Genomic DNA, 27,661 nt, shown 5'->3' on the forward strand with positions numbered 1-27,661 from the left:
GCACCTTGAAACGTCACAGCCTTGGTTGGGGCTTCCGGTCTGAGCTTTTGAATATGTCGCGCCAGCTGAGAACCCCTAGGTTTGACCCTCGTGCGGGATTCCACACGGAAAGCAAGGACAGAGGCCCCTCTGTTCCCCAGGGCCTGCTGAAGGCAGCGAGGAGCAGCGGCCAACTCAACTTGGCGGGAAGGAACCTCGGGGAAGGTGAGGCAGCAGCAAACACCCTCTTGGTCCCCTGTGCACCCACCCACGCCAGCTCCGTGGCCCTGCTAGGACTGTGGCCATGTCTTACTCGGAGTGTTCACTGAGATGTCCACAGAACGAGGGATAAACATCGTTTTTTGGGAGTAAACTAGCTGTGAGATAGATGATAGGCAGGTATTTGATTTAACCACTTCCTTCCTCTTAGTTTGGTTTTACCACCTCCCATCTGTGAGCTTAGAATACTTAACTTCTCTTTCAAGACCTTTTTCTTTTTTCAGTTGAGAAAAATCCCAGTGACAAACATACTACGTATCCTAAGTAGTAATTCAGAGTAAATGTTGCAGATTGTATGAATTTGAGAACATTCTAAGAAAACTGTGAAGGAACCATAACCCAAATTAAACACTTTCTTTTATAAGTTATCTTGGTCCTGGTGCTTTATCACACCAACAGAAAAGTAACTAATACACCCAACTAATACGCTGTTCCTCAGGCCCTGGAGTTATTTGGGTCCATTTGTAAGTTAAGTATTCAATGAGTATGTCGCTTAGTCTTCATTTGTATTCTTTTCCCCTTTTCTTCTTGATGTGGTGGTTATGACGATAGTCCCTCAGTGTGTTTGGAGAATAAATGTGGACATTCCTGAAGAAGCCAATCAGAATCTTTCATTCAATTCTACTGAAAGATGGTGGGAACAGACAGATCTGACCAAACTCATCATCTCCAGCAATAAACTTCAGTCACTCTCTGATGACCTCCGACTCTTGCCTGCCCTTACTGTTCTTGATGTAAGTTGACTATAATTTTGGGATCTTAGTTGAACAGACTGAATTTAGGCAAGTTGAAGAGCTAAATTTAGGCTTTGCTAAACAGGAAGCCTTCCTTGCTGAGCTTATAGAATGCAATATAAATGAGAATCTGACTTGGAGGATTGGCTGTATGTCTTTATGTCCATAGACCTGGTGCAGATGCATTGATTAAATGAGTCATGTGTGCCAACAGAACTGGCACTTGGCTTCTTGTTTTTGTTTTTTATTCCCCCTCTTTAACTTTTATTTTACACACTAAAACAAGTATAGGACTTGGGCATTTTGTAACTTGCCCTTAGACTCATTGATTGTAACTATTCACCTGAATTTTTTATGTTTTCAATTGGGTCTTTTTTGTAGTGAAAGTTGACCTACCGTGCGATGTTAAGTGTGAAGGGTGTATTTCAGAATCTACAGACTTTTAGTGAAATTGGCAATGCCTACGCCCTTCAACTGTGGAAATATGGAAATGGTGGATGTAAAGAGTGCCATTCTTGGAGGTGGTTTTGTTTTCTGTCTGTAACATAACAAAACAATAGTCTGGCTTATTCTAAGGTTCTTTCTACTGTGAAGACAGTGTGATTCTATGAGACTGTAAAACTGTTCTCCCAGCTCATATCTGTTCTGTGTATGATATTAAGAGACCACTAGAACCCTGTTGCTGTTGACCCTCCTCAAGTCAAGTCTGTTTGTTTCTTTTTATTTTAGTAATAACTTATTTGTTCACCATTTCTGAACAGCATTTTGGTCAGTACACACAGAATAAATTACTAATCACCCAACACATTGCCATTTAATATGAAGAACAGGGGTTTAGTAAATATTTTTTTCCCCAATGGCCAAGCTTAAATATTACTAATTGTAAGGCTGAGAATATTGACTTTTGTCTTGTAATCATTTTAGATACATGATAATCAGCTGACATCTCTTCCTTCAGCTATAAGAGAGCTAAACAATCTTCAGAAACTTAATGTCAGGTAAAGTGTGAACCTATTTCTAAGACTGAAGTTACAGTGATATGTACCTGAAATGCCTTTTCTTCACATAGAAAGTAACCTTGAACTACTGTGTGGCCCAGCAGGAAGCAGGATTGGTTAAATACCTGTCAGATTTGGATTCTACCCAGGTGGAGAAAACAAGACCAGATCTTTGTATCATCCCAGAAACTGGCTAAGGGAGAACAAAGATTTAGTGATTTAATTGTTTGTTTATTTTCTTTAGAGGAGTCTTGATGTTTAGTCCAGTGTTCCACCAGAGTACTGTGCTCTGGGACTCCTGCCTTAGGCACACAAGTCTGTGGGGCTGCACACAGATAGCAACTTTGTCTAGTGTTTTGTTTTTAGAATGTATTAAATCGTCTTTGATTCTCTAGATTTAAGGCCAATTGATTTTTATGTATTTTATGTTTATGAGATACTTTTGGCTCCTGTTTTAGAAAACTTCTTTCTCAGAATCTCAGGTTTTAATTTACATTTTTAGCCTGAAAATCTAGGCATTACACAGTTAGATTAGAAATACTAATTATTTCATTAACGGTGAAGAATTTTGTGATCTTTTGTTGGTTTTGGTTTCAGTTTTTGGGTTTTGTGGTACTTAGTGGAGGTCAGGACCCCATGTTTGTTCAGCAGCTGACCCAAACAGCATGACTTTTAACTATTAGTAGTTAAACATGTCCCAGCACCTTTGGGCTCCATTATTTTAATGTAATATAATACATAATATAATACATAGTATAACGTAATGTGTTTTCATTTCCTATTATATGTATTTATATTATATGTAAGCTAAGAAAATGGGATAGATTTTATAGTTGAATATTTAAATTATGGTGTACCTGAAATTTATTCATTCCCCCTACCCCTTTTCCGTAAGACAGAGTTTGTCTGTATAACAGCCCTGGAACTGAAACTTCCTTTGTAGACCAAGCTGGCCTCAAACTCCAGAGATACGTTTGCCTCTGCCTCCTGAACGATGGGACTAAATGTGTGTTCCACCACATCCAGTAATTCGTAAAGGTTAACTACAATTCAAAACAGACTACCCTTTAGGCTGTACAAAGGCACCTGTGAGGTTCAAACCAAGGCTCTCATGTTTACAAGACAGGTGCCTTAACCAAGTATGCCATGGTGCCAAAGCCTCATTCCTCTCTTAATTACCAGGAAGTATATTGTCCTTACTGGGACTTTTACATCAGTAGGTTGAGTATCTCTTTAGAAGCGTTCAACGAAAAAGGCCAAGTATAGAGTCAGATTGAGTACTGCCAGACCTACCAGATCTGAAAATAGAAATAACTGCTTTTGTTTTGAACATGAAATTAAAAAACCTAACCTCCATATCAGACACTGCTCCAGGAGCAGGAGAGATGGGTCAACAGTTAAGAGCACTGTGTACTCTTCCAGAGGATCTGGGTTCAAGTTTCAAACCTACTCAGCAGCTCACACTTACCCACAACTCCAGTTTTGGAGTATCCAACACCCTCTTCTGGCCTTGAGGCACACCAGACAAACATACATGTGGCAAAACAGCCATGCACATAAAAATAAATATTATAAAAAATACATAGCTCCATTGCAATGTGTATGTGAACATATTTTTTTCTGGAACAATGTAAATATTTAATAAAAGTCCAGTAAGTCCCTTTCACATTACATGCTAAATAAATAGATTGTAAACAAGCAATAAAAAGATTACAAATTATTTATGTTTACTTAGGAATATTTTTCATTGCTGGTTTTCTTTCAAACCCTAACTTAGTTGGTTTAAATTTCTGATATGGGTGTATATTTTGGAAATGTGGGTCTTGATAAACACTTGAATGGATAGTACCAGTCAATACTTACGATGAGTCCATGTGGTTGGTTGACAGAAGCCTTTGGTAAATACTTCTTAGTCTACTAAGTCACTCCGCTTTTATTTTATTAACTAATAGCCATAACAAACTGAAAATGCTGCCTGAAGAAATTACAAGCTTAAAAAACCTGAAGGCACTGCACCTCCAGTACAATGAGTTGACTTGCATACCTGAGGGATTTGAGCACCTTTCCAGCTTAGAAGATTTAGTAAGTTATAACGTTGGGTTTTGCTTGATTTGGGGCTGTTGGGAATTTTCACTAGGCTGGAAAACTGAATGTGTGATTTAAACTGTAGGACATAGGCAGCTGATTTTATGAGTAGCTTACCAGAAATTATTTTAATTAGATTGCTAAATTAGTAACTGTAAACATGGCTTTTCTATGTTATCAAATGAACTTTAAGTTATACTTGAGGAATAGAGTTTAGAAAAAGACAGTGGATATGCCTTTGTTATTCAGAGGGTTTTTTTTTTTCTTATTTCCCTTTAAAGAGGGCATCAGATCTTCATAACTTCAGTTCCAGAGTGTCCAATGCTCTCTTCTGGATATCAGGGTGTAACTGGATTTACAGACAGTTATGAGTCATCATGTAACTGGGAATAAAACCTGGGCCTTCTTCAAGAGGAGCTAGTGCTCTGAACTTCTGAACAATCTGTCCAGCCCTTATCCCATAGGCTTTTATACCTTAGTTGAAGAGAGGGAAGCGGTCTTGAAAGTACAGCCATTCTCTTTTCCTATACTCTGTATATTTTATATTCTGTTTTCTGAATTACCCAGTGGTCTTACTGCCCTACATATTCCAATTTCTTAGTAGGTACTTTACCTCAGTTTTCAAATTAACACCTTTTTTGGCAAAACTTTTATGCTCTCTGTTTTATCTTTCTTAACCAGAGTCAGCCATAAATTAGTGCAATATTCTTTTAATAATTTTAATTAGCAAGGTAAGTATAAGTATGTCTGACCCTTCTTATTTAATACAGTAAGAAATGGAAGCTTATCCAACAGGAAATTTGTCCTAAGTTATACAACTGACAAAGAATAAAATTAAGATTTAAAGATGTCAGTTTGCCTCCAAAGTGCAAATTCCTTTTCTCTCCTTTATAACAGGATGAGATTCTACCATAAGATGTTTCAGCTGAAAGGCTTCAGTCCTCTGACTGAGAGGCTCCAGCCCACAGTATCTGCTGTCACTCATACTGTGCCCTGGCCTTGGCCCTGGCATGTTTTAGAAAACTGATTTCTCATTTTAGCTTTAAGTTTTATTTCTTACTAATGGAAAAGCTATTTCTGAGTATTTAAGACTCATATGACTACCATTTGTGCTAGTGTTTAAAATGAAAATTTGTCTTTCAATCTGCTCATATTGGAAATAAGGTTTGAGAAGTAAAAGGCATTTATAGATCAAAGAAAGGAGGGAGAGCCATTAGATTTTAATATACAGAAGTTAATTTTGTAAGTTAATTTTAAAATTGATTTAAAAAACATTATAGTTTTATTTTATGAGTATATGTTTGTGTGATTGTATGGTATGTTCATGCAAGTGCTGAAAAATAATATTGGAACCCTTGAAGCTGACATTACAGGTGGTTGTGAGCTGCCTAGTGTGGGTGGGTGATGGAGCTGAATTTAGAAACTAAATTAGGTCCTCTGAAGAGCAGCTAGCTTTCTTAATTACCAAGCTGTCTCTCCAGTTCCAAAAGTTGTTTTCTGTTTTGTTTTTCTCTAGAAAAGGGCATCATGTAGAGGTAAAAGTTAAAAAGAAACCTTACAATAAGTAGTTTTCTCTTTCTTCTGCCTGGGTTCCCAGGTGTCTTTTTCCTTCCTCCCTTCCTCCCTTCCTCCCTTCCTCCCTTCCTCCCTTTCCTTCTTTCTCCCCACCCCCACCCTTCCCATGGAACCATTTAGTAGTGTCTGCCCTGGAACTCACTCTGTAGACCAAGCTGGATTTAAACTCCTCTGCCTCACAAATGCTGGGACTAAAGATGTTCTTCACCACTGCTCAGCTCAAGAACTTTTCTTAAAGATTCAATATACTTTAATTCAATAGCATTTAATTAATGCTAAATAAAATATCTATGTAGCAAATACATAAAAACAGATGAAAATATAAACATTCTAATCATTTACACTAATATTTCCTGACATTATGTAGAACTTGTTTAGCTCTAGAGTACCAAGTAATGTTTATTGGAAGAATGACATGTCATAAATATGGATCAGTTTATATATCATATTTGCTTTACAATTTTATTTGTTATATGTGTATAGTGTTTTACCTGTGTGTGTGTTTTTGTACCTTGTGTGTGCCTGGTGTCTGCAGAAACCATAAATGGGTCCCGGAACTCGAGTTACAAGCATTTGTGAGTTGCCGTGCAGGTGCTAGGAATAGAACCTGTGTCCTCTGCAAGAGCAGCAAGTGCTCTTAAACTGCTGAGCCATCTCTCCAGCCCTAAGTATTTTATGTAATAATTAAATATTTGACTGTCTTGATACTGTTTAGAAGTTAGGAGGAATTTTATTTAAATAATTAGACTTTTTCACATGGTAATTAGTAATTAGTTCAGCAATTAGTTCATTTTGGAATAATTTTGGGATTATGCAAAAAGCTTTTAAAAATACAGTAAAGAGTTCCCAAATGTCCTTCACCCTGACTTATTTTTTTTTTTTTTTTTTTTTTTTTTTTTCCAAGACAGGGTTTCTCTGTGTAGTCCTGGCTGTCCTGGAACTCACTCTGTAGACCAGGCTGGCCTCGAACTCAGAAATCCGCCTGCCTCTGCCTCCCAAGTGCTGGGATTAAAGGCGTGCGCCACCACCGCCCGGCCACCCTGACTTCTAATTAACTTAATTTTATTTTTTAGAATAACTTACTTATTCTTTGAAATTTTTATATATTGTGTCTTGATCATACCCAGTCCAGTTTTTCCTTTTCAGACTCTCCCATCACAGGCCCCCACATTTTAACTAACTTACTTTCTTTCCTTCCTTCCTTCCTTCCTTCCTCCTCCCTCCCCCTGCCCCTCCCCTGCCCCTCCCCCTCTCCTCCTCCTCCTCTTCCTCCTCCTCCTCTTCTTCCTCCTCCTCCTTCTCTTCCTCCTCCTTCTTCTTCTTTTGGTTTGTTTGTTTTCTTGTAACCCAGTGAGTCCAATTAGTGCTGCTTGTTGGAGTGTTGGTTTGCCTTGTTGGCTTGATCATCTGCTGGTGGCCACAGCTACTGTGAGTTCAGTGGACATCTCATGTCCAGAAAACAGCATCTCACAGCACTCCTGCCCCTCCTTCAGCTCTTAATTTTTTCTACCCCTTCTTTCTCAGTGTTCCCTGAGCTTTGAGTGAAGTGCTATATGTGTGTCATTCAAGATTTAGAACTAATTTTTTAAAATTATTATTATTTTTTATTATTACTGTTTTTGTTGTTGGTGATGTTTTTTCTTTTTTGAGACAGGGTTTCTCTTTGTGTGTCTCTGGCTGTCCTGGAACTTGCTCTGTAGACTAGACTAGGCTGGCTTTAAACTTACAGAGATCTATCTGCCTGCCTCTCCTTCCTGAGTGCTGGAATTAAAAGCATACACTGCCAGCACCAGGCCTAAATACTCAGTTTTCTCAGCACTTTTACCAGTTGTGTTTCTCATAACTGCTGCCTACTTCAAGAGGCTTTTGTAGTCAAAATTGAGAATACTACTATCTCTATAAACATTTAGAAGGCAGTTTATCAGCATGTCCACTTAGCAAAACCACAGTAGTAAATCCCTCTACCTTAGCCCCAGAGCCTATGACCTCCCCAACCTTGGACTTTTGACCAAGTTTAGAATACCAGCATGAATCTCTTCCATGGAACATTCCTCATATCCAAACATAACAGTCAAGCCACTACTGTAAGTACATCTTGCTTAGCAGATAGTATCACAGCGTGCGGCATCCAGGTATTGAGTAAGCTCATTGTGTCTTTTTTCTCCCAGTAGCTGCAACTTCTGGCATTTTGAAAGCTAGCCAGCACAGCGGAAGTTTCCTATTCAATTCCAGATTATCTTTGCCCTGCAACCAAAGTATACGGTGTCTTGAACAATAGGGTCTAACCATCTAGTTATGGTCTATAGCCAAAAGCAATGGAAATAACTTGTTTTGCTTTGGGGACCTTTGGGGGCCTTTGGGAGCTCCCTTACCAATACTTCATAGGGAGGTAAGCTATGCCTGGCACAAAGAGTTTTGTTTAATGACCTGTGTCTTCTGAAAGCAGTGCTGTCTACCAGTGAATGGCACCTGTGCTGAAACTCCTTTTTCTTTAAGCCTTACACACCACTTATGCATGAGTGGCTTTATTTTTAATTATATGTATGTGTGTGTGTGTGTGTTCATGAGTATGTGCATGTAAGTATGGGTGCCCATGGCGGAGGCCAGAAGACGACATTTGGATCCCCTGGATTTATTGTTATAGGTGGTTGTAAGCTGCCTGACATGGGAACCAAACTCAGTTCCTCTGCAAGAGGAGTATGAACTCTTAACTCTTAACTGAGCCATCTCTCCAGCCTCTTTAATTGTATTTTTTACCTAGCTTACTCAGTGCTGGGTTTTTGTAAGGATTTTCATACACCCTAGATTTGTTTACCACGACACCCCCCCCCCCCCCCCCACACACACACACTCTTTGGTGTTCCATCCCTCTGCCCTATTCACACTTAACCCTTTAACTTCCAGAATTCTTTTATCTCCTTTTGAATCACATGTTCTACTGCAGTGGTATTTCTTGAGATTAGTAAACACCATCATGTAAAATACTTTGAGAGTAGGAACTGATTTTAATTATTCCTGCCCATGACTGTGATGGACAGATAGTGGACCTGCAGGTGTTGAAGAGGAGTGAATTCTGGTCTTTGAGACAGTGGCTGAAGTTGAAAATACCTGTTCCTCTGAAGTCATGTCTTATTCCAAAATTCCTTCATAACTCTGAAATTCCTTTCATGGATATCTGTTTACTGTTATTTCCTCACTTATAGATTCATTCTATCCTTTCTTTTTGAAGGATCTTTCAAGCAATCGTCTTGCAACTGTGCCTGCTGATTTTGCTTTGCTGTCCAGTCTGCTTCGACTTAATCTTTCCAGTAACCAGCTGAAGAATTTACCAGCAGAAATAAGCAAAATGAAAAGTAAATCACCATAGTAAATACTGTATGAATTTGAGATTAATACAACTTTCTTTTAGAAAAACAGTTATTAAGATAATTATAGAGAAAGAGAGTACATTTTATTATTATAAGTGCAAACACTACTTAGTAAGATTTTCTTCAGACCATCCTTTCTAGGGTCTGCCTAAAGAATCACTATCAAAAGACATGTAGCTTATGACAAAATGAAATTGTAACTGGTGAGTAGAGGGAAAGAACATACAGGAACTTGATGAAGATTCTGCTTCATGGTATCTTAATGAGTTATTTACCATCCTTTCCTTCTCAGCTAGCTCTACCTGTGATGCATGGGGATACAGCAGTAGCCTCCCTTGGCTTGGAAGTAATGATGTCTAGTGAGAGTCCTGTTTTACCTGAGTGCCCAGATTGTTAACTCTTTTAAAACAATGAAATAGTAAATGGTAGTGGTTCATTGTTTTCAGAGGTAACACTAAGGGACCACAGACACATTCTAGTGCTTTATTTGTACTCCTATCTTAGAACTCTTAATTTAGAATGTAAAACATTTTTGTTGTTATTTAAAGGCAGAAAACATGGTTAATATTTCTGGGTTCATGACTATACTACTATCCACTGTATACTCTTTACCATAACTAGTTTTTTTTTGGCTAGTAACATAAAAGACTTTTTCTTGTAAAAATATAATTTATAAATTACATTAAAATTACATATGAGAAATTAAAAGTTTTGAACTATGCTATCTCCTATCTATCACTCAGGCTGGCCTCAGACTTGCTATGTAGTTGAAGATGGTCTTGGTCTTCCTGCTTACCTGCCTAGTGCTGGGATTACACATTTGAGTTGTCATGCTCAACTCCTGTTCATATTTAGAAGGCATAGATGTGATTTTTCTACAATTGACTGTAGATAACTTTCAATTAAGTTGTAAATTTTTGATTTTTTTTTTTTTTAACTTTAACTTTGCTTTAAATGAAATTATTTTGGACAGGCCTTGACTTTACCATTTTCAACGTCACGTCCCTTAACTAACATAATATACATGTACAGAATATGATGTACAGAATATGGCCCTTCTTCCTTTCCTGCCAAGATCAAACTTAGAACCTTGTGTGTGCTAGACGGGTGGTAGGTACCATTGAATCAGCCAGAAGCATGGTTTTGTGTGGTTGGTTGACTTTTGCTTTTCCTAACTGGAGTATCCTGAAACAACAAGAGGGCATCTGAGCTTACACAGCAGCCTGATGACTCCTTAGCTGTGTGAGACTCTGTTTTTAGCCATGCTGCAGTGTCTTCCCTCTTCTTCACATACAGTATTTGCTAGTTATTTGTTCCTGGTGAGCAGAGCCTAGGATTTATGTTTGTTTGATGCTTCATAACTAGAATGCTCTTTGTCTTGATAGTTTGCCATTGTATTAGTCACAGTGATACATTTCTTTCTCCACTTTAAAGATTGATAATTATGGGATTACAAATTAAATTTAGAGCTGAGTTTTTATCCCCCTCCCCCAGAACATACATTCCACTGCTTTGTTCCTCACCTCGTGCTCCTGATTTGACCCCAGGGTTTATAATAGCCTTTTTCTCAAAATTTTATTTATTTTGTATGTATGCATGTTTTGCCTGTATGTATTTATGTGCATCGTGTTTGCAGAGGTCAGAAAAGAGATCCCCTGGAACCAGAATTATGGGTGGTTGTACATCACTAGTCACTATGTGGGTGCTGGAAACTGAACCTGGATCGTCTGAAAGAGCAGACTGTTAATGCCTTTACCTGTTGTTAGGTATCTGTCCAGCTCCTACAATGAGCATTTGTTTATAGAATTTTACAGATTTGAGTGAATCAGTTCACCACATTCCCCCTTCCCCCCATTATTCTAGTTAAGTAATATCTAAACTTTGGGGGAAGGAGGAACATGTAGTAAATAAGCAAATGTTAAACTTAAAAATTAAACTTTTATTAGAAGTTAAAAGTATTACATTTTTTTTTAAGTGGCTAGCTTTTCTATGTATTAGAAGAAAGAAGCTGAAGGTGGCATATCGGTGCAGTTTTGGATTATGTTACAGTTGATAAGCTTGAAGTTAGGAAAATAAGCTGCAAAATGCACATTCCTTATTCCAGATTATGGGAGGGTAGAGGATGAAATGTTTGAAGTATGTTTTCAGTCTTAAAATGGGAGAGTCTATAACATGGTTAAGGGAGAAAGTTGCTTGTTAACTCCTTAAAGAATACCTTTATTTAGACAGTTTTGTATTTCTAGAAAAGGCATACATCAGACAAAAGTGGTGTGCTTTTGCAATCCCAGCAGTCAGGAGGATGAGGCAGGAGGTTTGGGAATCTAGATCTGAGGCTAGCTTGGGCCTCATAGAGGGAGGACATCCTGTCTCCAAAACCAAACAAGTAAAGAAGAAATATCCAGGAGATGAAGATCCTGTAATGAAAGGCGCTGTTGAAATACAGTGTTTGCTCTTGTTGGGCAGATTAGCTTAGGTGTTAAGGAAAGCATGTTGGAGCTAGGAAGATAGCTCAGTTGGTAAAATTCTGGTAAACAGGTATGAGAATCTGAGTTTGGATCCCTGACACACATGTAAAGTCTCAGTGCTGGGATGGTTGTGACAGGAAGACTCCTGGGACTCATTAGCCTAATCATTGAGGTCCTGGGTCATTAAGGGACCCTGTTTCAAAAAAAAAAGTTGAAAAGATAGAAGATACTGAAGAGTAACATCTTTTCTTCACATGCACAAGCATATGTACCTATATGCAAGCATACACATATACATCACATATAAAATCCACCATAGAAAAGAAGACAGGGAGAAATGGAAGAGGCAAAATGGATGGATGAAAGAATGGGAAGGAGTACACACAACCCAAGGCTCGCATTAAATACGGTACATGTAAGCTGCTGTCATGTTCCCTCATCCAACAGATATACATTTATATTTAGATGCCTTAATTACACTAACTTTTTAAAAGAGGAGTAATTGAGCTCTATACAGTTCATATAGTTTATATACTTCAGTTTATCAGAGTACCTGATAACTTTGTTCTTAACTATATTTCAAAGATGGCCTGTAGTATTCAATATTGATTACCATTTCTCTTTATTTAAATATAAATATCAATTTTTATTTGTTCAGTTCAAGGTTGTTTGCATATTTTTGATTGCCATATCCATGGAACAGATTAAGAAGTCATTGTTGTGACATGTTTATAATGATGTGATATTTTTTGTATTTAATTATTCTGCAATAAATTATTTTGTCTTTCTATACAATAAAAAATTAAAGTATTTTTAAATTGACTCTGCATATGTATTATAGGGTTAAAGCATTTGGATTGTGATGCTAATCTCCTGGAGACTGTGCCTCCAGATGTGGGCAGCATGGAATCACTGGAATTGCTTTATTTGCGGAGGAATAAATTACAAGTTCTACCTGAGTTTCCTTCTTGTAGGCAACTAAAGGTAATTGTTTAGTTAATATTCACATCACTGTATGTTCTAAAAGTTATTTATGAAATTGAAGTTTTTAATAACTAGCCAATCTTTGGGGCACAATCTGTGAATGGTATTTTTCTCTGTTGATATCTTTGAAAACTTCAATCTACTACTCAGAGTACCGATGTTTTCTTGGTGATGAAAAGAAGTAATCATTTCAGCAGTAGGTTTTGTGTACTTGTGAGTGGTTTTTCCCTAAAGAAGGGCCTTATAGTGAGGTGAAGTGCTGTGCTGAGCTGTACTGTGGCTGCCCTCTAGCAGCTGGGGGTAGGGGGACTTGTTAGGACTTGTTGTCACCTCTCAGGATTACCTGACTGCAGTCACATTTCCAGAGCTAATCTTTTGGCTCCAGGTGTAACATTAGTGTCGCCTCCTAGATTTGCTATGCTGGGGGTCAGGCAAGTTTCTTTGAAATAGAATTGTAGCAGTGATTTCCATTCACTGTGGTAAGTTTTTATTGGTTATAAAGGAAACAGGTGTATGTAATGGTAGCTAGTGATAATATTCTGTAATATTTGTTATCTAGAAAACAGTTTTGAATGGGTTTGTTTTAAAACTAATTTTTCATCAGTATTGTATTTATATTTATACTTTTACTTCTGTAAATATAATTAATAAATTGTCACCAATTTAGCTTTGTAAAACTGTTTCTGCTAGGTTAAACAATAATTATTTTGAGACTGTCAGAGAAGTAGTTTTCTTATAATCATATTTTACCTTTACAAAAGGTTGTATCTAAATAACATAATTGCAATTTTTTTTGTATGTTGTAGTGATTTAAAGTTGAAAGTATCCAACTTGTTTTCATTGTTTAGTATACAACTGAATGAAACATGTTGTACTTGGTTTCATAGGAATTGCATCTAGCTGAAAACCAGATCGAGACGTTAGGGGCGGAGCATCTTCAGCACTTGCAGGCCATCCTTGTGCTGGACCTAAGGGGCAACAAGCTGAGGTCTGTACCTGAGGAAATGGCCCTGCTACAGTCTTTGGAAAGGCTTGACTTGAGCAACAATGACATTAGTAGGTATGTTTAAAGATTAAATGGTAGAAATTAGAGTTTATTCTGCATTGGATTATAATTAGTTTTGTAAGTCCTTTAAAAAAAAAAAAAACTATTAGTTATATATTGCACTCATGTTGTATATGGAGAAGAATTAGTTTTCCTCCTTGGCAGCCAAGTTAATGCATTAATGAAAGCAGATGTGTAGTCCCATTTCAGAATTCTTTAAGGGTTGTTTGGTTTTTTTTTGTGCATGGCTTCAGTTCCAGATACTTACTATTCATGCCATGACAAAGCAAGTGCTTCATGGGTATTTATTGGGCTTGGATAATGAACATTGAGTTGAAACATGAAGTTCTCCAGTGACTAAAGGATTTATAATTAGAGAACTTAGACAGGACTGAGATTTAGTTAGTTAGTTAGCAGGTTAGTTGCCTGATGTACATACACCTGACAGCACACTAAGTCAGGTCCAAACTCAGAACCCCAGTGTTCCACGAGCTGATATAGTATATAAACCAGGATCTTTGATTCTATGAAAGTTGGTGTATATGATCCATATATCAGGAGGAAACACACACACATAGCTTTGGGAATTCTAAATCGGGTCCAAGTAGGGAAGTCTAAGAATTTAGACCAATAATCAGTTTTTATTAGTTCAGAGCCACCAACATACTATGAAGATACTATCCTGAGTGCAAGCCCATTAAAGAGCCACTCAATGGCAATGAGTATGCTGCTTTGGTGGGAAGGGGTTGTAGGCAGCAGCTTTAAAAGTGACCTGTCAGTTTAGCTCATTAATAATTCTTACTAAGAAACTTTTCTTAGTCCAGTTTGTTGACAGCATGTGATGTGGTTTCAGTGGCAGGAGAAGGGGATGAAGTGAGGAGGTGAACCAGGATAACTTGTCTCTAGTAGCTAGAGTTGGGCAGAGCAGAGTGACAAGCAAAGAATGGGGAAAGCTACAGAACATGGTGTTAAGAAAGGATTTGCCTGCACTTGGGAGGCAGAGGCAGGCAGGCCGATTTCTGAGTTCGAGGCCAGCCTGGTCTACAGAGTGAGTTCCAGGACAGCCAAGGCTACACAGAGAAACCCTGTCTTGAAAAACCTTAAAAAAAAAAAAAAAAAAAAAAAAAAGAAAGAAAGAAAGGAAAAGAAAAAAAGAAAAGAAAGGATTCGCCTACAGATCTTGAGGAGATGAGACTTTTGGGTTTATACCATAAGGGCACACATGAGGTTTTGAGCTGTGTGGAAAAGGAGGATGCAGTTCCCAGCTTTTGCAGCTGTTTGTGTCCTCCAGACTTTCCTATGTGAGACTCTTTCTTGCCGCTGGAGCCACTTGTCAGGAGACAGCCATCCTTTTCATGCCTGAAACTCCATGTTATTTTCCAAAGGGTGGGTAGCTTTTTACTAGGTGGGTTTGGGATCACTTAAGAAGCAGTGAAGGAAAAAAAAAAAACAAAACAAAACAAAAAACAAAAACAAATGGTGAGACACCACTGAATTAGAATCTTACACAGCGAGAGCTTGGAATTTGTTCTAGTTTTTGGAGGTTCCCTTCTGCAATTGGGTGAAGTCTTACTTGTCACTGGGCTGCAGATTGCTCACGGCTGCTGGTTTTCCTGTTTCAGTGTGAGCACTGGGCAGATGCTTTATAGTGCATGTTGTTCAGCAGCTTTAGTGTGAGGCTGGAAATGTATCTGACCATCTTTCTGTGTGTTTAGCATTAGAAGGAAAATGTTTTAGGGGCATTCATGCCTCTTCCTTGAGATCATTACATGATCTGTTGTCTTTTGTTACTTTGTAGTCATGCCTTTGATTGATTAGACTTACATGTAATGTTTCCTTGAAATCAATTTGTTCTGTAGTCTGCCCTGCTCATTGGGAAATCTTCATTTGAAATTCCTGGCACTAGAAGGAAATCCTCTAAGAACCATTCGAAGAGAAATTATAGCTGTACGTACTATTAGGATTTAGCAACTTATTTTTAAATTAAAATTCAGATATGTATGTTGATGCAGAACACTTCCAAGTGTGCCTTGCCAATCATGTGCTCTGTCTCCACTCTTAGAAAGGAACTCAAGAAGTCCTAAAATACCTGCGCAGCAAGATCAAAGGTACTGCTGTTGCCTTCTGTATTTTGAAGGAATATATGGAAAGTGGGTGATGTTAACAAGACATCAATTTAAATGTTCTTTTGGTATGCTTATTAGAGGAAGAGTGCCTGGCATTTATGGTTCTAATTCTATATTTCTGCAGACTATCACTTATAAAAGTGCTGGAGAGATGGTTCAGCAATTAAGAGTACTTGCTGCTCTTGTAGACCAGATTTGTTTCCCAGCACCTACATGGCAGCTCACCAGGGGAACCAGTGCTCTCCAGTCAGGCACATGGTATACATGATTCATGCAGGCAAAACACTCATATACATAAAACAAAAAATGAATCTTTTTTAAAAGTTCTTGAATTCATGATTGTGGATGCTATATTTCAATCCTTCAGATTTGTGTTGAAATCTATCAGTTATGAAGTATATGAAGTATCATCACAAAGTTTAACTTTTTCTGTAATTTTTCAATTTTATGTATATAGGTGTTCTGCCTACGTGTATATATGTGAACATATGCCATATCACAGGGCTTTGTTTTCTATCACTGTGTTTCTTAAATGATGTCTCTGCTATTGGGAATAAAATGTATGACTCGGTATTATCAGTACTGTCTAGAAATCATTAATACTTTTATATATCATTAAAAATTTAAAGATGGTTGTGTAATTTTAATATTTATTTTATATAACTTTTCTTTTCCAGATGATAGAACCAATCAAAACGATTCTGTTCCTGAGACTGCCATGACGCTACCAAGTGAAGCCAAAGTCAATATCCATGCCATAGTCACACTAAAGCTGCTAGATTATAGGTATGCAGTTTCTCTTAGTTGATGTTCTGTTGCTGTGACCAAGCAGCACATTTTAAAAACAGAGCATTTAATTTGGGGCTGACAGTTACATCCATGGTTGTAGAGAGTTAGAGTCTATGACCATCATGGCAGGGAGGATGCCAGTAGGCAGGCAGGCAGGCAGGCAGGCAGGCGGGCAGGCAGGCAGGCAGGCAGGCAGGCAGGCAGAATGCTGCTCAGCTAACTAGAATGGTGTGGACTTTTGAAACCTCAAAGCACACCCCCAGTATCTTATTTTTTCTAACAATGTCAGACCTCCTAATTCTTCCCCAAATAGTTCTACCAACTGTGGACCACATATTCAAATATATGACCTTGTGGAGGCTAGTCTCATTCAAACCATCACACTGTCCATCTGCATAGTTGGCAGGGCTTTCTTGGAGCTTCCAGCAGTATAAATAATGAGCCAAAGACTGCTAATAAAGTTTGAAGCTTGGGCTTTTTGTTTGGGCAGTATTCCAGCTATCTCATCTAACTTAACTCACCAACTAGCCTTCAACCCACCTCATGGTTAGCTCTATACTTCTCTGCTCTGTCTATCCTTTCCATTGTCTGCTCTCTGAATCTCCTGCTTCTGCTTTCTTCCCCCTGTGTCCTCCTTTGCCAGGAAGTTCCACCCTAGTACTTCCTGCCTTAGCCATTGGCTGTTGTATGTTTATTACAACCAATCAGCAGCAAGACAACCTCTGATACATCTCTAGATTGCCTTTAGGCAGATAAAGAAGGATGAATATTTACAAAATAGAAAACCCAGTGATGGCCATAGAAATGCCAGTACCAAATCCACCAGCATTTACCTCTCTGCCTGTACAGAATTAACAATTATAAATACAGAGACACAGTTTACAAAGTAAAAAAGGTTACCCCAACAGCAAGGAATTGAAGATGCAATCAGTGCCCATGCCAGTCTTACTAAAGCTGTTAACTACAGATATGTAGTCCATCTGCACAGTATTGCAAGGCCCATGGTAAACTTTTGAGAAAGAGTTCTTCAGAGAAAGGATAGCTAGTAAGGAAAAGACAGAGTTGTAGGAGCAGATTTCCCCTTTGCAGGTTCCTTAGGTCACAGAATTTAAAAGTGGGCTCAAAAGAACTTGAGTCAAAGAGGTGGAATGCCTGAATATCCGGGGAGAGGTATTGTGGGAAGGAGGTAGAGTATCTGGATGTCTGGGGACGGGAATTGTTGGGAGGAGATAGGAGATGGGAAAGAGGGAGAGAATGGTGTACTAATGCAGTGAAATGAAGGGTTGGAAAGAACTTGTGCTCTGGGTTTTTTGTTTTTGTTTTTTTTTTTTTTTCTGAATCTACTTTATTTTGTTTGCATGGATGTTTTACCTGCATGTATGTGTATGCACCACATATGTGTCTAGTACCTGAGGAGGCCAAAAGAGATGTCAGAGCTTCTGGAACTGGAGGTATAAAAGGTTGTAAGCTGCTATGTGGGTCCTAGGAATCAATCCTGGGTCTCTGGAAGAGCAGTCAATGCCTTTAACTACTTAGCTATCTCTTCAGCCCTATGTTCTCTGTGGTTTTTATTAAAGGAGACATTGTTGCTCTCTTTGGAAATGAGGTGGGCTTTGGTATAAGGCAGTGCTCCCTCTATCTGGATAGTGTCTAGGAGGCAGGTGGCTGCAGAGGTACTTTCATTGTCTTTCTGCTTAACCTCCCCTATCAAGGATATTTGACACGAAGCAGTATCAGTTGTCAAATATGAGAGACAGGTAGGTGGATTAATGGTGACATTTTATGGTAAGATTTTATTATGAGAATTATGAATGAGAGTTTGATATTTAAGCTCTCAAATTCACTAACTAGCATTTAGAGAACATTTCATGTTTGAGGGTGGGTCTGTTAAATAAGAAACTATTGTTTAGTTCATGGAAAACTTGACTAACAGGCAGCTTGAGAAGTGATTACCTCATGTTTGTGAATGGAACTGAAATGTCTCATAGTTGCACTGCATTCTGGGCACACAGTAACACTAAAGCACTGACAATGTCTGTGTACAGAATAAGGGAAAGCACTCAAGACTATTCGTTGTGGAAGTATATCATATTAGGGAAAGAAGCTGGATCACCCTGCAGAGGCAGAGGTCTTTGTCAGGTGCCTCAGCAGTGAAGCAGTAGCAGTGAGGATGAGCAGTGCTGCCAACGCTTGCCCATCCTCCTTCCTGTTAGAAGTGGTGTTAGAGAGAAAGGATATAGACCACAGACAGAACTGTAAAGAATCTATAAACTGTCATGTGGCTTCTCATCCATAATGTGTCAGTAGGAGCCCTCTCAGCAGTGGAGATCTTCATTCCCATTGTTCTCACCTCTTGTCACCCTTTAATGTATGTGGCAGTTACTAAGCCACACTAACAGAGTTTGAATCCCCCTGTATCTGTTCTGTAACCCTCTAATTATATGGCATTATTTACATTTACAAAAGCAATGAAGTAACTATTAAAGACTGCTCTTGAGATTCTAATCCCAAAGTAAGGATGAGTTACAAAGCTCATCAGTGTGGCAGGACCAACAGTTAGTTCAGCCTTTTTCCTACTGTGTCTCTTCCACCTCCACACAATAGAAGAATAAGAAGTAGCATAGGCGACCACACGAACTAACGCAGTACAGTGATGCGCTGGCCGTCCTCCATTCACCAAAGCTCACAGATTGCACACATTTTAAGGAAAGCTTAGTGATAAAATCAGGTTCAGCTCCAAGCACAGGTAGAGAAATGGACCATGCATTCTGTAAGTACCTGGATTTCCAAAGTGCTTCTGTTTCTGTTTCTGCTTCTGAGCATGAGCAGAGCATCCTGATCTCACAGAACTTCATCAGCCACCTTGAACATTTTGGTAAAGTCTGTAAAAGCCTTTAGATATGGGGACTGGTCATTACATCTTTTTGGAATGTTGAGAATGCTTTTATTTTTTGAACCATTCTTAGTGATAAACAAGCAACCTTGATTCCTGATGACATATTTGATGCCACAAAAAACACCGTCATCACTTCCATCAACTTCAGCAAGAATCAGCTGTGTGAGATTCCACAAAGGTAGGATCAGCAAATGATCTATTGTTGTGGTGGGCCTTCTTTTTGTCGGTTTTGTCTTTGTAAAGGAATGTTAGTTTCCTGAACTGTTAACATGAGAGTGTGCTGCACACTGCAGTCCCACTGTTCTGAGAGATGTATGGGATCTTAAAACTTCTAACATGATGTTGTGAATTTGGGAAATAGGTGTTATAATTATTAACTCTAAAATTATTCATCTTGTATAATGCAATATGGCAGGGAGAGTCTTGAGAGGCCACCCAGTACCAGGCCCACAGTGGGTAAGAGTGGTTTCACTTGCAGGCTCAGGCTAGGGAAACTTGAGTGATTGATTTTTCTCATTTAGAACTAAAGCCAGATACATGAACTGCCAGTGTCATCTTCTAAGGCAGAGGGCCTTCCACTCTAGCTACTGGTTGCTATTTATGTTGTATTTTCTTCTGTTGTATGTCATTGTTGGCATTAATTAGCAAAATCTTTAAGTTAAAGGAGAAAATTAATATATTGTTGAACTTGAACAGAGTTTATTAATTGTGTGCACCCAAATGATGATGACAAATGAGTGACCTCTTACTATACACCGACTGTGGAGGAATCGCAACAGTATAGCTGAGTGTGCTGTTTCTTTGTCTGTGACTAGCTGCTCTTAGCTTCCTTGCCTATGACATCATACTTAATGTCTTAGTAGACACATGGACACCTAACGAAAGACAGAAAAAGACAAAACACAAGGGAACAGATGAAGAGGTAAAGGCTACTGTATCAAAAAAAAAAAAAAGTATAAGAATTGCTTCATAGAACTTCCCAGATTTTCAAGTGTTTAAAAGGGCAAACTATAAAATGTATCACATTTACAGAGAACACTTGAGATATAGGTCTTGAAGCAAGACAGCCCATTATAAAAGCAGACCTGTCCATCTTTTGGTTCCTGTTGTTGAGGGACTAGAAAGATTTCTCATTTGATCCTAGATGCATATGGTATATTTGGGCAGACCTGGGTCACGCCGACTACTGGAAATCAGGTGGGGAGCTGCAGGGGAAGCTTCTGCATTCGTAGGCTTTACTTACTGTTTTACTCCAGTCTCATTCTTACCCAGCATGAAGTTTTCTGTCCAGGGATGCTCAGTGTTTTTCAAAAGCAACTTATAAATTAGTCAAAGAAGACAGCACAGATTGCCTTGCTTTAGAGTATTTCTAAGCATGTTCTTTTTCTTACATCTAAAATTTAAAATTCAAAATGAGTATTTATAAAATACTGGATGAAATGGAAGGACATCGCATACAGTCTTATCACTGATATATATGTTAACTTAATGAGATTTTATTTTAAGCTATTTGGAATTTGTTTCTTGGATGCTTTATTGATGATATGTATTTACCTATTTGATTTTTTTGTATTTCCCTATTTCATAAGTAATATTTTCAAAATCTGTCTTACCTATGTAAGTAGGCTACTTATAGCAATTAAAAAAAAAAAATACTGTTTCTTTAGGCCAAATTTCCAGAAAAATTGCTGTGTTGAGGGATAGGACCTTTGATACATGTATATCTAATGATGTTGTTAAAGACTGTCAGTTACACATTGAAGTCCACCTCCTCCCTGCATCTGCATCACCAGGTCTTCTCTTCCTTTCTCTTTGATAATGTCTGTTATAGTTGAATCTTGTTTGGCATGTTATATCAGTCACATAGTTAAAATGACTACACTCAATTAAGCTTATTAGAGATGCTCAACCCTTACTCTTCGACCTAAGCTGATTTGGAGTAGCACATGTACATCTGTGAATCACTTAAATGTCTGATGCTTGTGGAGGACAGAAGAGTGTGTGGGATCCTCTGAAACTGGAGTTACAGATGGCTGTGAGCTACCAGGTACTGGGAATCAAAACTAGGTCCTCTAGACGAGTAGCAGTGCTCTTAACATCTTAGCTATCTCTCCATTATGCTGTCTAAAACGCTGTGCTATTAGTGTCTAACAATGCACTTTATTAACTAGTTCACTGCCAAACTAAAATACTATAGTAGCCACCTAGGTCTGATTTTTCTCTTTTGTGTCATGATTTTGCTAAATGTATCTTCGCTATCCATTTTTTATTAGATTGAAGCCTTGGTCGGATCATAGTAAGGTTTTTTTGTTTTTGTTTTTGTTTTTTTTTTAATGTTTAGTTTGGTTGCACAGCCAGTCTCTGAAGATTTTGTGAGGAAGTGAGGTCCTGGGAACCATGGCGAGCAGAAGGGCTCTGTTCTTCCTCTTATCATGGTTTCAGTTTTGAGTCAGTGCTGACATTTAGTTTTTGTTTCAGGATTGTTGAGCTGAAGGAAACGGTGTTGGATGTCAACTTCAGTTTCAACAAGCTTTCGTTTATATCCCACGAGTTATGCTTGCTTCAGAGATTGACATTTTTAGATTTAAGGTACTTGCTAATACTGTTATTTGACATCTTAAATGTTATGATTCATCTTTTGAGTTTTTATGTTGTATTGTGTTGGTAAGTATGGAACCTAGTCTTTAGTGTATTAAGTATATTAGGAGAAATGTAAAATTAATTTATTTAGGCATTTTAACCAGTCTGTCTTACTAAGTAGTTTTAAGTGCTGGGATAAAATTATCGAAAATATTTTTAAATCAACATATTCTTTAGTTCCTAAGTAAATTGATAATTAATACATGGAAACTGTCTCCTTCATCTTGTTTGTTCCTGAAGTAGATAATAAGGAACCAGCACAGCTATCTTCTTTGAGCAGCTCCACAGTTGCACTAGGCCTTTGAGGAGCTGGCTTGCCTCCTAACAAGGACAATAGACAGATTAAGCAGAAGAGCCCTGACTGGAGCAGAGAGATAGAACCTGCCTTATTCTGTTGGGGAATCATAGCAAGCTTGATTTAAACAAATTCAATGAGAAGCTAGCAGCTCATAGTGTGACACCGTACATCTCAGGGTCACAACATTAACATACTTGTAAACTGTGTTTCTAGTGCCTACATTTTTCCTAGTTCTTCCTGTTGTTAGCTGGAGTACTTTTAGTTGGCATATAGTTGAGGCAGGAGATCTGCCTACACTAATTATGGAGCTTTTTCTTCTCTGCAGTAGCAGAAGGGAGGTAGGTCCCCATGGCTGCTGTTGGTATCTTTTTTGTTCCAGGCTTTGTGTACATGTCTCTCTGTGAAACTATCCCTGAAATCTCTAACAGAAGGACTAAATCTGCTTTCATGTCTCACATCAGAAAGACTGAAGAAAAAGAGTAGGAGAGCTGTGAGCTCTGCAGCAGAGCATGCACAGCCAGTCATTGTGCAACATAGCATGTACCACCAGTCATTGTGCAACATAGTGTGTACAGTTAGTCTTGTGCAACAGCGTGTACAGCCAATCATTGTGCATAGAAGAAAAAGGCTGCCAGAGACTTGTGTCACTAACTACTACCAAACCCACTTCCTAGGGTCATCCTAAGAAGTCAGATTAATAAGAATTGACAAACACATTTGTGTATTTTTTTCCCCTGGGATTTAAACCAGTAAAAGTTTCAAACTTTAAAAATTGTGTTTTGATTTTCAACTTAGGAATAACTTTTTAAGTTCTTTGCCTGAAGAGATGGCATCATTGACAAAACTACAAACGATCAATCTTTCCTTTAACAGGTAAGGAAACATCTGGGAGCCAGATAGATAAGAAGCCTTTATTTTCGCCATATTTTATTAGCAGGTTTTATTTTCATCTAGATTCTACTTGAATGTAGTGCTGCTTAGAATTCTCATAACTGATGCTTAGACAATTTGTTTGTTTGTTTTGCCACTCCAAGAAACTCAAAGAAGGATAATCATCCTATCAATTATGAGTGTTGTAGTGGAAAGAGAAACCTTGAGGTAAACAGATGTTAGCTAGACACACTTGTCTTTGGCATTTGGTTTGGACAATGAAGCCTGTGTCTGTGATAGTCGGGCATCTTTGAAAGAACGCAAAATGCCCTTGTTCTAGAAGCCTCAGCCAAAGTAAAAATGGAAATCTCACACTTTACTTAATTGAAAGCTATTACTAATAAACAAAATTAGATCAAGAAAGTAACTTCCTGAGGGTGGCTTGTACAGACCCCAAGATATGTTGCCCATCAATGAGGAGCTTTGCCTCAGCTTTTGCTCATTTTGAGTTTTAAAATTATTAGTATCTTCTATGTCTGCTGAATATTTTACTTAAGTAAAACCATCCATTTTTAAGAGTGATGCAATTCTAGCCTATTACATGGAGTTGTCTTCTTCACTATCTTAATAGGTTCAAAGTGTTTCCTGTAGTTCTGTATCTCATCTCTACACTGGAAGCAGTTCTGATCAGCAACAATCAGGTTGGCTCTGTAGATCCTCAGAAGATGAAGCTGATGGAAAATCTAAATACTCTAGACCTTCAAAACAACGACCTTTTGCAGATTCCCCCAGAGCTTGGGAACTGTGTGCAGCTACGGTAACTTCCTTACTGGGGGGCTTCCAATTGATTTGTTGATTGCTTTTTTCTTATAGGAAATTGAAATAACAGACTTAATATCTTGTAACAATAATAGTTAACCAAACACTTAATTTTTCTTTTTAAATTTCACCAGATGTTTTCTGGCCTTATATAGCATTATGTATACATAAACATCATTTCTCCTGGTATATGCCTATCCAAAATTGCACTGGGGAGAGGAGCAGGAAGGTCTGACCTTAGCTTTCCCCAGGATTTCTGAGGTCAGACTACAGGGCACCAGCTTTGGAAACCCAGCCCTTATGGTGTTTCCTCACTTCTCCCTCTGCCCTTACCCTGTTCTCAATAGTGACCAGCTTTGTATCCCCTTCAAAGCCTTCCTCTTCTTCACACAGAATTAATCCTACTGTTCTTTCAGGCCCATCTGTTCTACTTCTTTTTTTTTTTTTTTTATTAATCCAGAAATGAGTTATACTGAAGCCTCAGTTATACTAAGCACCTAATTAAGTGCTGGTTAAATCAATAGACAGAGGGGTGAGTGATTGAGATTTCAGCTGAAAGATGGCTTTATTCTTGAAGGCAGCATGTTGTTTTTTGGCTGTTTGTCTCAGTGGGGTTGCCTTGGCACCTCATTTCTAGTGAATTGTAGCAAATAAATACAATTGCTTGTATGTGTAAAATAAATCTCAGTGTTTGTTGGAGTTAGGAAATGAGTTAATGAGTGCTGAACTGTTGCACTAGGTACAGGTTTTGGGTTTATCACCCCATCAGTATGTAATACCTTAACTCTTGAGCATGCCCCAATAATTTATGCATGAAAGAAACTTAGCATGTTTCTCTATAGAACATTTGTACCCATGAAAACTAAATAGTGTCTTAGAACTGCATGTGAAGACTATTTTATTATCTTGTTTGTTTACTTGAAAGAGAAGAGTCTCGCTATATATATATAACTAAGGCTAGATTCTACTCCATACCTGCCTGCCTTAGTCTCTTAAATGCTGGGGTTATAGTTGTAAACTTTCATCCCTGGCTATTTGGATCAATTTTGAACAGTGAAATTCTTAACAAAAAGTACAAATACTTGTAAACCATACACCAAGTGGGCCTCAGGAAGGACCCTGGTTGCAGTTTGATTGCAGATGCTCTGTCAGACTTCACAGGAGTGAAGTCTTGCGTGACATCAGTCTGTTATGCCAACTATTCTTGGCATTACTGCAAATCTAGTGATTTGGGATTACAGACAGATTTGGAGTGGGTGGATTTATAGATAACAGAACTTGGCACAGTGAGAGTCAACTGCAATTCTTTTTTTTTTTTTTTTTTTCCTAGAAGCTAAGAAAGTTAGTGTGTAAAAGAATTCCCAAGTAACATGGAAATAGCTGAAGAATTAATTTGAGGTGAACCTTATAATGTTGTGTGAGCCTTTTGATTTTTTTACATAAAAATTTAGATTATTAAAGCCTTTTGATTGAAGATATTTAAATAATTGCATAAAGAAACAAAAGAACCAGCCCTTAACTTACAAATTGAGTCTTATTTCCAAATATGGAAATGGACTTAGTATGTGTCCCTCTGGTCCACAGCGGGTTGGCAGACATGTGTGAAAGGCCCTTCTGGTACAGATGCTCATAGCCAACCATTAGACTGAGCCCAGGGACTCCAATGGAAGAGTTTGGAGAAGGACTGAAGGAGCTGAAGGGGATTGCTCATCCATAGGAAGAATAACAGTATCAACTAACCAGACCCCTCAGAGCTCTCAGGAACTAAGCCACTAATCAAAGATCATATATAGGCTGGTCTGTGCTCCCCACTACATATGTAGCAGAGGATTGCCTTATCTGGTGTCAGTGCGGGTGTGTGTGTGTGTGTGTGTGTGTGTGTGTGTGTGTGTGTGTGTGTGTGTGTAAGGTGGGTGGTGGGGTGGTGGTGCGCTATGAAGGCTTGATGCCCCAGAGAAGGGGGATGCTAGAGGGGTGAGGTGGGAGTGGGTGAGTGGGTCGTGGGTGCGTAGGGACCTTAGTGGTGAAGGGGAAGGAGATGGGGGCCCAGGAAGGGGGACAACATTTGAAATGTAAATAAATAATTAATAAAAAAAAAATAAAATAAAAACAGAAAAAAGATAAAAAGAAAGGACCTTCTGGGCTGTGGAGTGAGCTGTGACTTCAGTGTTCTTGGCATGGATCCACATCAGTTTGTTCACTGTCTAGCTTAAATCTATTATATTACCTAGTGTGTGTTTGTATTAATTGAAAGTCTCAAATCACAGCTCCACCATTTAGCAGCTGTTTATTCTGAATAGACCATTGTCTCTCCAGATTTGTATTTCTCTCTTTAAAATAGAAGTATTAATAATACCTACACCATAAGTCTTTTAAAACAAAACCAACAGAGTCTGAATATAAACACCATAATGTGCCTCTCATGTGATATTCAGCCTGTGCTGTTGGGCATTGTCATAATTCCAGTTGTTTGCATGCTTAGTTGGACTTGTAAAAGACGCATAAGAAAATACACATTTTGTTGCAAACAATAGTTTTATTTCATGAAAAGAGAAACACTAATGGGAAATGTTTGATTTTCCTGTTTCCTTTATTTAGGACACTACTGCTAGATGGAAATCCATTCCGAGTTCCTCGAGCGGCCATATTAATGAAAGGCACAGCTGCTGTGCTGGAGTATTTGAGAGATCGAATCCCTGCTTGAGTACAGCTGGCTTCTACTCTGGGCATGGTCACTTGGGACAAGACAGAGCCAGCACAGTGACTGCTGTGATCCAGGTGTCACTAGGCAGTCACTGTTTGGGCTATGATCATTCCCACTAAATGTCTACAGTTTGTGAAGTGCTGTGAACATTTATCATGTCAACTGCAACAGATTTTAAAGGTTTTGTAAATTCATTTCCTTATGACTTTATAAGAACTTTCTATGATTTAATATTTTATAATGATAAAGCAATCATCTTTGTAGGTGTGGGTTCCCCCTGGTATTTTTTTATTTTGCATATTATGTGAACTGAGCCGAGTTAGCAAACTTTTACGAAATATTATTCTTTGGCATTTAAAAGAAAATCAGACTTTTCATTGTCTGGGATAGGACTTGCTTTGTGCTCAGTGTTGGTGCATGTTTATGTTTAGGATTTTGACTTTTAAATTTTTATTTTAATGTTTTGGGTATCCTTTATTCCAACATGGTACATTTTATTATTTCCAAAACTTTGATTCTGAAATCTGTTTACAGTCTGATTAAAACTAGACTAACAGTTTTACAGTAATTTTCTAAAAAGGAGCTAGATATTAGGCAAGCTTGATTTAATAATAATCCAAATGTAAACATTGTTGTTTACACTGAATTATCAAATGCAGCTTTTTCAGCCACCCTGTTTCATCATGTGATTGTGTCAAAAGTAGCCAGTTCAGTAGAAGCATGAGCCATCGTGAGGAGGGTGGAGGTAGAGAACTTGTAGGTGGTTAAGGTTGTTCATCTTAGGGAAATGTCAGTGCTAATAAAGACACATGCTTCATGTTCATAATAAAAGTTACATTTTTAAGGTATTGGTACAGTGCTTTTGTTTTTAAAAGAAACACATCCTATGCTCAGAATCTGCTTTCATAGTAAACCAGACATCAAGTAATAAGGTGACATTTTATTATTTATACAATAGACTTTTATGTTATTCAAAACACTTTTTTAAATTCTGAAAAAGTTGAGTA

At 38.2% G+C, this 27,661-nt stretch overlaps 1 protein-coding gene across 3 annotated transcripts; it reads left to right on the top strand.

The window, feature by feature from the left end:
• Positions 1-11: 11 nt before the first annotated feature.
• On the top strand, positions 12-27,502 carry Lrrc40 (leucine rich repeat containing 40). 3 transcript variants are annotated; one of them, XM_034500599.2, is made up of 15 exons: positions 12-204; positions 811-992; positions 1,917-1,990; positions 3,943-4,072; positions 8,880-9,003; positions 12,325-12,467; positions 13,355-13,527; positions 15,372-15,459; positions 15,575-15,620; positions 16,316-16,424; positions 19,394-19,501; positions 21,802-21,912; positions 23,057-23,134; positions 23,763-23,948; positions 26,549-27,502. In XM_034500599.2, the coding sequence occupies exons 1-15, from the start codon at positions 54-56 to the stop codon at positions 26,652-26,654; spliced, it is 1,809 nt and encodes a 602-aa protein (XP_034356490.1). In that variant the 5' UTR covers positions 12-53; the 3' UTR covers positions 26,655-27,502. The 3 variants fall into 3 exon arrangements, with proteins under 3 accessions (XP_034356490.1, XP_076789555.1, XP_076789556.1); XM_076933440.1 differs by lacking the exons at positions 1,917-1,990; positions 3,943-4,072; XM_076933441.1 differs by lacking the exons at positions 12-204; positions 811-992; positions 1,917-1,990; positions 8,880-9,003.
• The last annotated feature ends 159 nt before the right edge of the window (positions 27,503-27,661 follow it).

Source organism: Arvicanthis niloticus, chromosome 4 (assembly GCF_011762505.2).
Source record: "Arvicanthis niloticus isolate mArvNil1 chromosome 4, mArvNil1.pat.X, whole genome shotgun sequence".
Classification (NCBI taxonomy): domain Eukaryota; kingdom Metazoa; phylum Chordata; class Mammalia; order Rodentia; family Muridae; genus Arvicanthis; species Arvicanthis niloticus.

What these genes read in the sequence shown, in the direction of transcription:
- Lrrc40 (XM_034500599.2), top strand. Translation starts at nt 54, where the DNA reads ATGTCGCGCCAGCTGAGAACCCCTAGGTTTGACCCTCGTGCGGGATTC. An exon ending in AGCAACAATGACATTAGTAG is followed by an intron (nt 13,528 to 15,371) that starts GTATGTTTAAAG and finishes TTTGTTCTGTAG; the next exon opens with TCTGCCCTGCTCATTGGGAA. An exon ending in GGGAACTGTGTGCAGCTACG is followed by an intron (nt 23,949 to 26,548) that starts GTAACTTCCTTA and finishes TCCTTTATTTAG; the next exon opens with GACACTACTGCTAGATGGAA.